The sequence below is a fragment of the Eucyclogobius newberryi genome, unplaced genomic scaffold (genome assembly GCF_026437365.1).
Source record: "Eucyclogobius newberryi isolate DKJ021-1_F unplaced genomic scaffold, fEucNew1.0.hap1 SCAF_4, whole genome shotgun sequence".
Lineage (NCBI taxonomy): Eukaryota > Metazoa > Chordata > Actinopteri > Gobiiformes > Gobiidae > Eucyclogobius > Eucyclogobius newberryi.
Window position 1 is genome coordinate 19,087,140 of NW_027316056.1, and position 12,648 is coordinate 19,099,787.

General features: G+C 41.9%; 1 protein-coding gene across 1 annotated transcript; it reads left to right on the top strand.

The window, feature by feature from the left end:
• Positions 1-572: 572 nt before the first annotated feature.
• On the top strand, positions 573-12,221 carry LOC140378080 (uromodulin-like). Its single transcript, XM_072463717.1, has 9 exons — positions 573-672; positions 1,256-2,045; positions 2,130-2,254; positions 9,978-10,183; positions 10,256-10,404; positions 10,485-10,727; positions 11,537-11,690; positions 12,023-12,098; positions 12,173-12,221. The coding sequence occupies exons 1-9, from the start codon at positions 609-611 to the stop codon at positions 12,184-12,186; spliced, it is 1,821 nt and encodes a 606-aa protein (XP_072319818.1). The 5' UTR covers positions 573-608; the 3' UTR covers positions 12,187-12,221.
• The last annotated feature ends 427 nt before the right edge of the window (positions 12,222-12,648 follow it).

Sequence of the window (12,648 nt, forward strand, 5' to 3'; positions counted from 1 at the left end):
AACATAATCTAGTAAACCATTTACCTGGGCATCATAAAACAAATTGTGTGAAAGTGAAAAATTATTAATTAGGAGGAAAGGTCAGAAATACTGATAGACTAATGTGTAATAAATCACAATTATGAGTGGTATCTCATAGTTATCAGTAAAATTAAATATATAAAATAATGGCATTAGATCTCACAAGCATTGATTTCTTTCAATCATTATTCTAGTGCTTTCATATTTTAGGTTGAGTGATGTTTTATTGATATATATTCAGCAGAGGGATTCTTTACCACAGGTCATAGAAGACTGACTTTACTCCATCAAATACTTTGTACTCAGTGGGACATCAAGAGTGGTCCACTTCTGTTTTGTTAATTTGTTATGTAATAATTAACTTAAGTTGTGTCAAATTAATCACTCCAAAGAATGGTGCTTTCATGTTTTCCCAACAATCAGCACTGATAACGACCACTCGGCCATATAAATACCCAGATCTTTCAGTGCAAGAGCACAGAAGAATTGAGATGTAAGTAACGACCACATTTGTGCTTCGTGGATTCATACTTTGTAAAACTCATAACATTTTTTCTTGATTTGTAGAATATCCTGGACAATCCGAGATGGGGAAATTTGGAGTGTTGTTTCTGTCCTTAATTTTGCAGATTTTTACTGGATGTACTTCAGGTAAATATTACTGCTTAGTCATTTCGAGCGTTACATGTTTGAGGAAAGTTGTGTATGACTATAAACAATAATAAACTGTACAATTTCTATAAAATGCCTTTAACAAACCATCTAAGCCATGAAGCTTTAAAGTCAACAGTTGATTGATATTTAAATTTACAGAAGACAATTGGGTCAATGTCGGAAAAAAAGGGTCGAGCTAAGTGGATGGAATGGATTGGAAACACAAAGTAGGCCAGGGATCTCCAAACTTTTTTCACTGAGAGCTGCATTTTGAAACCTATCCGAAGCAGAGGGCCACACACAACCCGGCAATGTTGAATTTGTCTCGAATGACAAAATGAATAATTCGAAATTTTGCATTCAAAATTGTTTTGATGCCTCCACACCTTTTTAATAAGATATTGAACATTATCATTAGGTTGGTATAACATCCAATTGCTTGAAGCCGGAGGGCCAACAAAAATTCTGAGTCCGAGTGTCGCATTTGGCCCCCGGGCCTTAGTTTGGACATGCCTGAAGTAGGCTATGTATTTACCAAGTTTATAATTGCTTTTGCTTGATCTGTTTTGATTTGTCATAGAAATCCCTGTGACCAGCTGCGACGCATGCCACCCTGAAGCAAAATGCTTTGGTTTGTCGGAGGATCGAGGAGACGGCCTCCCTTCGACCACCATTTTCTCTTGTCTGTGTAAAGATGGATTTGTCGGCGACGGCATCAGCTGTTATGATGTGAAAGAATGTGGGGGTGACTCCTCTTGCTGTAGCATGGGCTTTAAATGGTCCCCAAAGCAGGGCTGTGTGGATGTAGACGAGTGCTCTCTCAAGCCATCTCCCTGCGGCCCGTCTCAGCTCTGCCGAAACACATATGGCTCATTTGAATGTGTCAAAAATCCCGCTTTGCACACAAAGGTGAGCCAGTTTAGGTGCAATCGTGAGATGTGTCCGCATGGCATGGACTGCCTAAAGGTAGATGGGGAGAACCGCTGTGCTGACCCCTGTGAGTACAACACTGCTCTGGATGAGGCCTGGCGTTCAACAGAGTACGAATACACAGGAAAAGCCGAATGCGATCGTAATGTAAATTGGAAGGGCTGGTATCGCTTATATCTGAATGGCTCCAATGCTCAAATACCAGAGATCTGTATAGAGCAGTCCATGTGTGGCACCAAAGGGCCCATGTTTTTAACTCAACCTCATCCCACTCACTCTTACATCGAAAGAATTGGTGTGTGTGTCCATTATTACTCCTCATGTTGTCGCTATACATCCCACGACATCCATGTCAAACGCTGCCCTGGTCAATTCTACGTCTACAGACTTGTGAAACCGAAGGGGTGTGACTATGCTTACTGTGCAGGTAATGTTTTGATGTTAACTTATTGTGATACTCAAAAGATAAAAGCTTATGTTTTCTCTTGTTTTTGGTTTTCAACAGAACTCAAGGATGATTCTAGCATGACCACCACCGCTGCTCCAACCACCACTGCAGCCCCAACCACCACCACCACTGCTGCCCCAACAACCACAACTGCTGCCCCAACCACAAACACTGCCCAAGTCACAACCACCACTCCAGAAGGTAAACATGATACAGGCCAGTTCAATATATTGTGATGATTATTATTATTATTAGGCCCGAGCGCCACAAGCTGGCGAGAGGCCTATTAATCTCGTAAGGCCGTAAGGCTGCGGAAGTGCGCACATAGTGCGCACGAAATTGAGCGCGAAGCGCTCGCCCACTTCCAAACACTCACTAACGCACTCCTTCACTCACGCACGCCCCGTGCATACTAATTACTAGTAGGAAAATGGAACATTACCGTTGTAAACGGGCGACACCATGAGGTAAATTTATAGTTTATGATATTTGAAAAATGGGAAACATTGTTTTCGCATCGGAATATTATTAGGCCCGAGCCCCAGCAGGGCGGAGGGCCTATTGCAACTGTCTGACCAAATGTTTGGTACCCCGTCGCCCCTGGCAAGTACAGTGAACTAGCCCATACCTGCGGCATGGATCATGCATACTTACTCCTGCTATGACAGAAATAGACAACAGCAGCGCAAAGCGCTGCATTCCTCCAAAAACCTTCCTGGCATCGTCCCGTACGAGAGAGCCCATGCCGAAGGCATGGATCATGCATACTTACTCCTGCTATGACAGAAATAGTCAACAATTAGTGAATGGGCGTAGCCCGCATGTTTGGTACCCCGTCGCCCCTGGCAAGTACAGTGAACTAGCCCATGCCGAAGGCATGGATCATGCATACTTACTCCTGCTATGACAGAAATAGTCAACAATTAGTGAATGGGCTACGCCCATTCACTAATTGTTGACAACAGCAGCGCGAAGCGCTGCATTCCTCCAAAAACCCTCCTGGCATCGTCCCGTACGCGAGAATCTATGCCGCAGGCATGGGCCATGCTTGTATCTGCTCAAATCAATGGAAGTCTATGGGGAGTGGGCGGGGCATCCCGACGGAATAGGGAGTGACGAGCGCGTAAGCGCTCGTAATGATGATTCCACCCCATGGCGGCATCGGGAAGGCTTAGAGCTTTCAAACGATGTATAATTTGTTGTTATAGTGGAAACGGCTATATTGTTTTTGCTAAAAATATTATTATTTTTATTTTTATTATTAGGCCCGAGCCCCAGCAGGGCGGAGGGCCTATTGCTCCCGCAACGCTGCCGAAGGCAGCGTTGCAACTGTCTGACCAAACATGCGGGCTGCGCCCGCATGTTTGGTACCCCGTCGCCCCTGGCAAGTACAGTGAACTAGCCCATGCCGAAGGCATGGATCATGCATACTTACTCCTGCTATGACAGAAATAGTCAACAATTAGTGAATGGGCGTAGCCCATTCACTAATTGTTGACAACAGCAGCGCGAAGCGCTGCATTCCTCCAAAAACCCTCCTGGCATCGTCCCGTACGCGAGAATCCATGCCGCAGGCATGGGCCATGCTTGTATCTGCTCAAATCAATGGAAGTCTATGGGGAGTGGGCGGGGCATCCCGACGGAATAGGGAGTGACGAGCGCGTAAGCGCTCGTAATGATGATTCCACCCCATGGCGGCATGGGGAAGGCTTAGAGCTTTCAAACGATGTATAATTTGTTGTTATAGTGGAAACGGCTATATTGTTTTTGCTAAAAATATTATTATTTTTATTTTTCTTGTTCTTCTGCTTTTTGAGCTCTAATTTGACCCCCTGAACATGCTCAAAAACTCACCAAACTTTGCCCAAAATTCAGAATCGGCGAAAAATTTGATTTTTTCTGGGCCATTTTTTTTTTCGTTAAAAAATGGCGCGACAGCGCCACCGACAAAAGTCAAAATACATTGCGCCTATGGGAGACGCCCCGAGGTCAACTTTGTCGTAGAGCTACGAAATTTGGGACACGCATTCCTCTCGTGAGGACAAAAAAAAAATCATTGTAGCCACGCCCCCAGACTTACCCTATGGCCGCCATCTTCCTTTGAAAATGAAAACAAGCTGTGTTAGCCATTTTGTTCACGTCAAACTTTGACGAACTCCTCCTAGGGCGTTTTGCCCACCGACTTCAAAATCGGCGTACGTCCTCTGGACAAGTGGGGCATCTAAAGTTATTCAATTTTTTGAGATACCTTTTACGGTCTGTGTGCGGCGCGGCCGCAAAGTTGGACAACTTATTTTGGAATATTGCAGATCTAAAAATTGCTCCCTTTTGATCAAAACCAGTCCGATTAGGACCAAATTTGAATCAGTTGTTAAACTTTCTAGTTTGGACCAGTTTAGGCTGACAAAATTGAAATGGGCGCGATAGCGCCCCCTACAGAGTGACCTTTAAATTAACATTGAAGGTCAAAAATTAGTTTTACCAAAATTGTCTAAACTTTACCCAAAATTCTATTTTGACGTCCCGATCACAAAAGCCAAACACAAAAATGCCTAAATTTTTACGGCGTAGTCGTAGCGATGACAGAAACCTCCCATGTTATCCCTATGGGAAAACCGCAAAATCTCTAAAATTACCACATTTTTATGTTTTACACTTTAACGAACTCCTCCTAGTGCGTTTTGCCCACCAACCTCAAAATCGGTGTACGTCCTCTAGACAAGTGGGGCATCTAAAGTTATCCAAATTTTAAGGATAACATTTACGGAGCCGTAAACGTTTCCCAGAATTCTGACTATTTGGCCTTCAGAGTGGCCTATAAACAACATAGTTTTTCCAAATGACATGATATTTTGAACAAAATTCTAATTTGCCATCCTGATCATAAAAGTATGAGAGCCAAAGTCATATTTTGTACGGCGTAACCGTAGCGATGACAGAAACATCCCATGTTATCCTTATGGAAAAATCGCAGAATCGCTCAAATCACCACATTTTTACGCTTCACACTTTAATGAACTCCTCCTAGGACGATTGTCCGATCAAGTTCATATTTGGAGAATATCATCTACACAATTGGGGCATCAAAACGTATCCATATTTTGATTCTAAGTGCTACAGTCTCTGTGTGGCGGACCCGCAAATATATGTCAGAAATGGGAAAACCGCGATATCTCTAAAATGACCACATTTTTATGCTTCACACTTTAATGAACTCCTCCCAGAGCGATTGTCCGATCAAACTCATGTTTGGGGAAAATCATCTACACAAACGGGGCATCAAACGTTATCCATATTTTGATTTTAAGTACTACGGTCTCTGTGCCGTGGAGCTGCAAATATACTGTCACAAATGGGAAAACGCCAAATCTTTGAAATGTTCAAATTTACGCTTCACACTTTAACAAACTCCTCCGTGGGCAATAGCTCAATCAAGCTTTACTTTGGGAAATATCATCTACACAAGCGCGGCATCAAAAGTTATCCATATTTATATTCTAAGTGCTACGGTCTCTGTGCGGCGGCGCAGCAAATTTGACTGACACTTGTGTTCATTTGCACTGGATTGGCCATGTCGAATGTGTCGCCGTCTGTCAAGTTCTTTTTTAATTCAAGACACAATAAGGGCGCCATCTTTATCAAGTCGAAAGCGCAGAGTCGGAAGGCCGGCGGCCCGCGAGGGCCGTTGGATGCCGCTTGCGGCTTTAATTTTTCTTGTTCTTCTGCTTTTTGAGCTCTAATTTGACCCCCTGAACATGCTCAAAAACTCACCAAACTTTGCCCAAAATTCAGAATCGGCGAAAAATTTGATTTTTTCAGGGCCATTTTTTTTTTCGTCAAAAAATGGCGCGACAGCGCCACCGACAAAAGTCAAAATACATTGCGCCTATGGGAGACGCCCCGAGGTCAACTTTGTCGTAAAGCTACGAAATTCTGGACACGCATTCCTCTCGTGAGGACAAAAAAAAAAATCATTGTGACCACGCCCCCAGACTTACCCTATGGCCGCCATCTTCCTTTGAAAATGAAAACACGCTGTGTTAGCCATTTTGTTCACGTCAAACTTTGACGAACTCCTCCTAGGGCGTTTTGCCCACCGACTTTTGGAATATTGCAGATCTAAAAATTGCTCCCATTTGATCAAAACGAGTCTGATTAGGACCAAATTTGAATCAGTTGTTAAACTTTCCGGTTTGGACCAGTTTATGATGACAAAATTGAAATGGGCGCGATAGCGCCCCCTACAGAGTGACCTTGAAATTAACATTGAAGGTCAAAAATTAGTTTTACCAAAATGTTCTAAACTTTACCCAAAATTCTATTTTGGCGTCCCGATCAAAAAAGCCAATCAGACAAATGCCTTATTTTTTACGGCGTAGTCGTAGCGATGACAGAAACCTCCCATGTTATCCCTAAGGGAAAACCGCAAAATCTCTCAAATATCCACATTTTTATGTTTCACACTTTAACGAACTCCTCCTAGTGCGTTTTGCCCACGAACCTCAAAATCGGTGTACGTCCTCTAGACAAGTGGGGCATCTAAATTTAGCCAAATTTTAAGGATAACTTTTACGGTCTCTGTGCGACGGAGCCGGCAACGTTTCCCAGAATTCTGACTATTTGGCCTTCAGAGTGGCCTATAAACAATAGAGTTTTTCCAAATGACATGATATTTTGAACAAAATTCTAATTTGCCATCCTGATCATAAAAGTATGAGAGCCAAAGTCATATTTTGTACGGCGTAACCGAAGCGTTGACAGAAACATCCCATGTTATCCTTATGGGAAAATTGTAGAATCGCTCAAATCACCACATTTTTACGCTTCACACTTTAACAAACTCCTCCTAGGGCGATTGCCCGATCAAGCCCATATTTGGGGAAAATCATCTTCACAAACGGGGCATCAAAAGTTAGTCATATTTTGATTTTAAGTGGTACGGTCTCTTTGCCGTGGAGCTGCAAATATCCTGTCACAAATGGGAAAAACGCCAAATCCTTGAAATGTTCACATTTACGCTTCACACTTTAACAAACTCCTCCGTGGGCAATAGCTCGATCAAGCTTTACTTTGGGAAATATCATCTACACAGGCGGGGCATCAAAAGTTATCCATATTTTTATTCCAAGTGCTACGGTCTCTGTGCGGCGGAGCAGCACATTTGACTGACACTTGTGTTGATTTGCACTGGATTGGCCATGTCCAATGTGTGGCCGTCTGTCAAGTTCTTTTTTAATTCAACACACAATAAGGGCGCCATCTTTATCAAGTCGAAAGCGCAGAGTCGGAAGGCCGGCGGCCCGCGAGGGCCGTTGGATGTCGCTTGCGGCTTTAATTCTTCTTCTTCTTCTTCTTCTTCTTCTTCTTCTCGGGACCAACCCCCCTATTTTTCACCCAGTGAACATTGACGAAAAGTCACAAAAATGTTCACACCTCTAAAAATCGTGCCTCTCTACATTCTGGCTATTTCCCTTTTCTAAAATAAAAAAAATTGGCGCGTCAGCGCCCCCAAATGTACCAAAAATGCATTGAGAGATGGGAAATGACCCAAAAAAAATCTGATCGTAGAATCATGAAATTTGGCGCAGAGGTAGATGGTGACAAGAGAAGTAAAAAATATTATTACGGCAACGCCGTCCGCCCAACCAAATGTCGGCCATATTGCTTCAAAAATGGCTAAACATGACTTCGGAGTTTTTCCAAACGTCGTACTTTTACGAACTCCTCCCAGGGCGTTGGCCCTAAAAAGCTGAAATTTGGTGAAAATGCTACTGAGGAGTGGGACATCAAAAGTTATCCAAATTACATTGATACCTCTCACGGTCTCGGTGCGGCGAAGCCGCAAACTGTAGCTAGAATTTCAGAAATCTCCCATATTTAAAATTTCTGCCGTTTGCGCAGATAAAGTCCGAATTACGTCAAATTAGAATCAGTTGTTAAACTCTTTGCCCTAAACCCACTTGAAGTGAAATAAATTCATTTGGCGCCACAGCGCCCCCTACAGATTTTATATGGAGGTTAAATGTTTAGTTTTGCGAAATTATATGAAATTTGACACACAACTCAATTTTAGCATCCCCATCAAAAAAGTCAATGAGACCCATGTCATAATTGTTATGGCGTTGCCGTAACGATGACCGAAACCTTTCATGTTATTCCAATGGGGAAATCGCCAGAACATGTTTACACTTTAGACTTTCACAAACTCCTCCCAGGGCGTCAGCCCTATTAACCTGAAATTTGGTGAGACTCATCTTCAGGGGTGAACCATCAAAAGTTATCCACATTTTCATTCAAAGAGTCACGGTGTCTGTGCGGCAAAGCTGCACATTTTGCCAAGAATTCAAAATAAAATAGCTTTTCGATGGTAAAACAAAGGGGAGAAGATGTGACAGCGTCACAGATTCAGCAGTAGGCGTAATAAAAGGACAATTGGGGCGCGTTAGCGCCCCCTCCTCTTGCGGCGTGGCGGCGGTGTGGCGGCGGCGTGGCGAGGGCAGATCATTGCCGCTTGCGGCTATATTTCTTTCTTCTTTCTTCTTCTCGGGACCAACCCCCCTATTTTTCACCCAGTGAACATTGACGAAAAGTCACAAAAATGTTCACACCTCTAAAAATCGTGCCTCTCTACATTCTGGCTATTTCCCTTTTCTAAAATAAAAAAATTGGCGCGTCAGCGCCCCCAAATGTACCAAAAATGCATTGAGAGATGGGAAATGACCCAAAAAAAATCGGATCGTAGAATCATGAAATTTGGCGCCGAGGTAGATGGTGACAAGAGAAGTAAAAAATATTATTACGGCAACGCTGTCCGCCCAACCAAATGTCGGCCATATTGCTTCAAAAATGGCTAAACATGACTTCAGAGTTTTTCCAAACGTCGTACTTTTACGAACTCCTCCCAGGGCGTTGGCCCTAAAAAGCTGAAATTTGGTGAAAATGCTACTGAGGAGTGGGACATCAAAAGTTATCCAAATTACATTGATACCTCTCACGGTCTCTGTGCGGCGAAGCCGCAAACTGTAGCTAGAATTTCAGAAATCTCCCATATTTAAAATTTCTGCCGTTTGCGCAGATAAAGTCCGAATTGCGTCAAATTAGAATCAGTTGTTAAACTCTTTGCCCTAAACCTACTTGAAGTGAAATAAATTCATTTGGCGCCACAGCGCCCCCTACAGATTTTATATGGAGGTTAAATGTTTAGTTTTGCGAAATTATATGAAATTTGACACACAACTCAATTTTGGCATCCCCATCAAAAAAGTCAATGAGACCCATGTCATAATTGTTATGGCGTTGCCGTAACGATGACCGAAACCTTTCATGTTATTCCAATGGGGAAATCGCCAGAACATGTTTACACTTTAGACTTTCACAAACTCCTCCCAGGGCGTTAGACATATTAACCTGAAATTTGGTGAGACTCATCTTCAGGACCATCAAAAGTTATCCACATTTTCATTCAAAGAGTCACGGTGTCTGTGCGGCAAAGCCGCACATTTTGCCAAGAATTCAAAATAAAATAGCTTTTTGATGGTAAAACAAAGGGGAGAAGATGTGACAGCGTCACAGATTCAGCAGTAGGCGTAATAAAAGGACAATTGGGGCGCGTTAGCGCCCCCTCCTCTTGCGGCGTGGCGGCGGCGTGGCGAGGGCCGATCATTGCCGCTTGCGGCTATATTTATTATTATTATTATTCATGGCTTTTGTGCAATTCGTGAGACATGAGAGCATACTATTCATTTTTTAAACTTTTGAGACAAGAAATTATATTAAACATGGTCAATTACCTTAAATCACCAATTATGTTGTGTTTTAGTCTAGTGCATAAATATAGATTAAAGGCATGTGGAATCCCTTCCTGAAGATCCAATATTTCCATTATTCCATTTGCTCACCATGTTTATTCCTTTTTGTCTTGTAGAAGACCCAGAAATCCAAGTCGACCATTTTATTTGTGGACAAGATAAAATCCAAGTCACTTTGAACAGGGAGACTGTGTCCTCCTCTGGTCTGGACCCACTGTCTGGTCACTTAGTGGACCGCAACTGCATCCGATCTAGAGTGCAGACAAACACTGTGTGGTATGAGGTCGAACCGCGTGGAGGAGTCTGTGGAAACACCAGGAGGGTAAAGACTCTCAGCTGTACAGTTTTAAATGTATTTTATCCGTGCTGTGTGTGATTTCATCATGTTTTTCAGACCAACAGCACACACGTCATCTACACTAACAGCTTGTTTCTCTATGACCACAACAATAACTCCTTCCACGCCCCTGCTAGTCTCCCCTTCTCATGTGTGTATCCCCTGGACATAGACACTGATCTCCATGCTGATCTCAACCCTTTAGCGTAAGCCTGAAAATCAAATAAAACATATCACTGTATTTAATTCAATATACATGCTTTTATTTATTTTTTAAACTTTGCAGACCGACTGGTGGCATGATTGCATCAGGTGGAGCCCCAAGAGCATTAATGTCTCTGTACCGGGACTCGAGTTACTCCAGCGCTTACATGTCGGACAGCGTGAGTCTGCCGGTGGGAAATCCGCTGTACGTCGGTGTCTTGGTGGAGGAGAACGACCCAAATTTTGTGGCTGTTCTGGACAACTGCTACGTAACATACACCTCCAATCCAAATGACCCAATTAGACATCATCTAATCCAAAACAAGTATGTCTATCTACAAGAACTGTAATAACAGGTTGGACAATAGTGTCAGGTGTTCTTTTCAGCATACAATGGCCCTCAGTTTATACCTTAGTAATAGTTGTAACAGGACTAAGCTAATTCATTTTTTATTTACATATGGATTTAGCATTAGTTTTACTCCTTTGACTCTATCAGATAAAAAGATGTTTTTCACCAATTAAAAAACTATGGATTATAACATTGTAGTAACAGCAACAGTAGTAAGCATTAATAGTAAATACAGTATCAGAAAGTAAAATCAGAATCAGAAAGGGTTTATTGCCATTGTCAATGAACAGAATTCACAAACATAGGAAGGTCTTGGTGATTTGGTGCAACATAACATGAACAATGAATAAGTCAAAAAGAGAAACAATTGAAATCTGCTATGGGATGAAAATTACAATATAGCTATAAGATAAAAAATAAGAATACAAATAAAAATAAGCTTAATATGTACACACATTTACTGAGGGGAGTGGCTCAAATAGTCCATGACCAGGGTGAGACGATCCGACCTGCTTGTCCCAGAGCAGCCTAGTAATGCTATCCCAAGAGTCCAGAAAATTATGTCAAATTAATATGGAAATCCCTGCAGTGTTATGTTGGTGGAAAGCAAAAACTGAGCAGAAAGAATAACTTACTGTTGCTGTAGAAGAAGTAAGACAGAGTAATTGCAATAACCCTTTCTTGCATTTTATGACTTTAATTTTGTTACCTGTGCTTGGGGTTTGTTCTGAAGTAATGTTACTTCTTTTAATTAAACCTGTATTGTGACTTTCTCTCCGTAGGTGCTCCACTGACCTGCAGCAGGTGTCTGTGGTTGAGAGTGGGACGTCTCTTCGGGCTCGTTTCGCTGCACTCTTCTTTGTGCCTGAGGGCCAGTACAGGACGGTCTTCCTCCACTGCCACCTCAAACTGTGCAGCTCCGGCCCCTGTGTTCCAGTAAGTCTCTCCGCTAGAACATCATTACGTTGTCATGGTCTATGAGGTTATTGATTCACAATTTGTAATAGTTTGGGCTCTTTGGCTATTCATATCCTAATCCTACAAAAGGAATTTTCTGTTTTTGGCTCATGTCTTGTTCTACATTAGTCTCAACTTGGTTCCTTTTATTCTTCCGTGGGCATTGTTTAATCATTTTAAAATATTCAAGGCCAGTTTAGTCCTAGCACTAGGTAATTCCTTATTTCGTTTGTTTAAAAGACAACAGTCCAGAATTGACTGTTGGGTAAAAAGGCTATCAACCGTTTTATATTTATTATTTATTTTAACAGGTTTGCTCAGGAAGGTCACAACGCTCAGTTTCTGAAGATGTAGAAATGCAGCCACTCACCATTGGACCCATCACATGTGAGTATTACAGTACTTAATTAATGATACAATATCTTTAAAACAAACAATTACCTTTTTTTTTCTATTTACAGGGGGAACGTATTGAATGTTTTCCATTCTCTCTGTAAAGAAGTCTATAATTTTACCTCAATGTCTCTGAGCAGCTAAAACAATAATATCCTGGGATTTAATGAAAGATTCATCACATAATTTTAGAGACAAAAAAGCAAGTTATAACATAGCATAGCATAACAGCGCCTTTGATGTTTAAGATGCATGAATAAAACATTTGAATTATATGACTGTGTGACGCTTTATTATTAACAAGTACTTATGACTACCAATTTCACTCAAATGTACGTGCATGTGAGCAGCAAATGTGACATAAATGATGCCACAACTGTTACCTAGCACCCATAGTCTAAAGTAGAGCCATAAACCATTCTACAGTACAGAATAATTATGATTTAGCAAATAATGAAAGCCTGATAACTTATTTTGTTCAATTGTTACTTAAACTGTCAGAAAAGTGATTTGTTGCCTGTAAATTTCTCTGCATTTTCAAACC

Bases quoted from the DNA above. Each gene is read 5' to 3' on its own strand.
- LOC140378080 (XM_072463717.1), top strand. From the start codon at position 609: ATGGGGAAATTTGGAGTGTTGTTTCTGTCCTTAATTTTGCAGATTTTT. The intron at 10,728-11,536 runs GTATGTCTATCT...TTCTCTCCGTAG, and splicing joins CATCATCTAATCCAAAACAA to GTGCTCCACTGACCTGCAGC. The intron at 11,691-12,022 runs GTAAGTCTCTCC...TTATTTTAACAG, and splicing joins GCTCCGGCCCCTGTGTTCCA to GTTTGCTCAGGAAGGTCACA.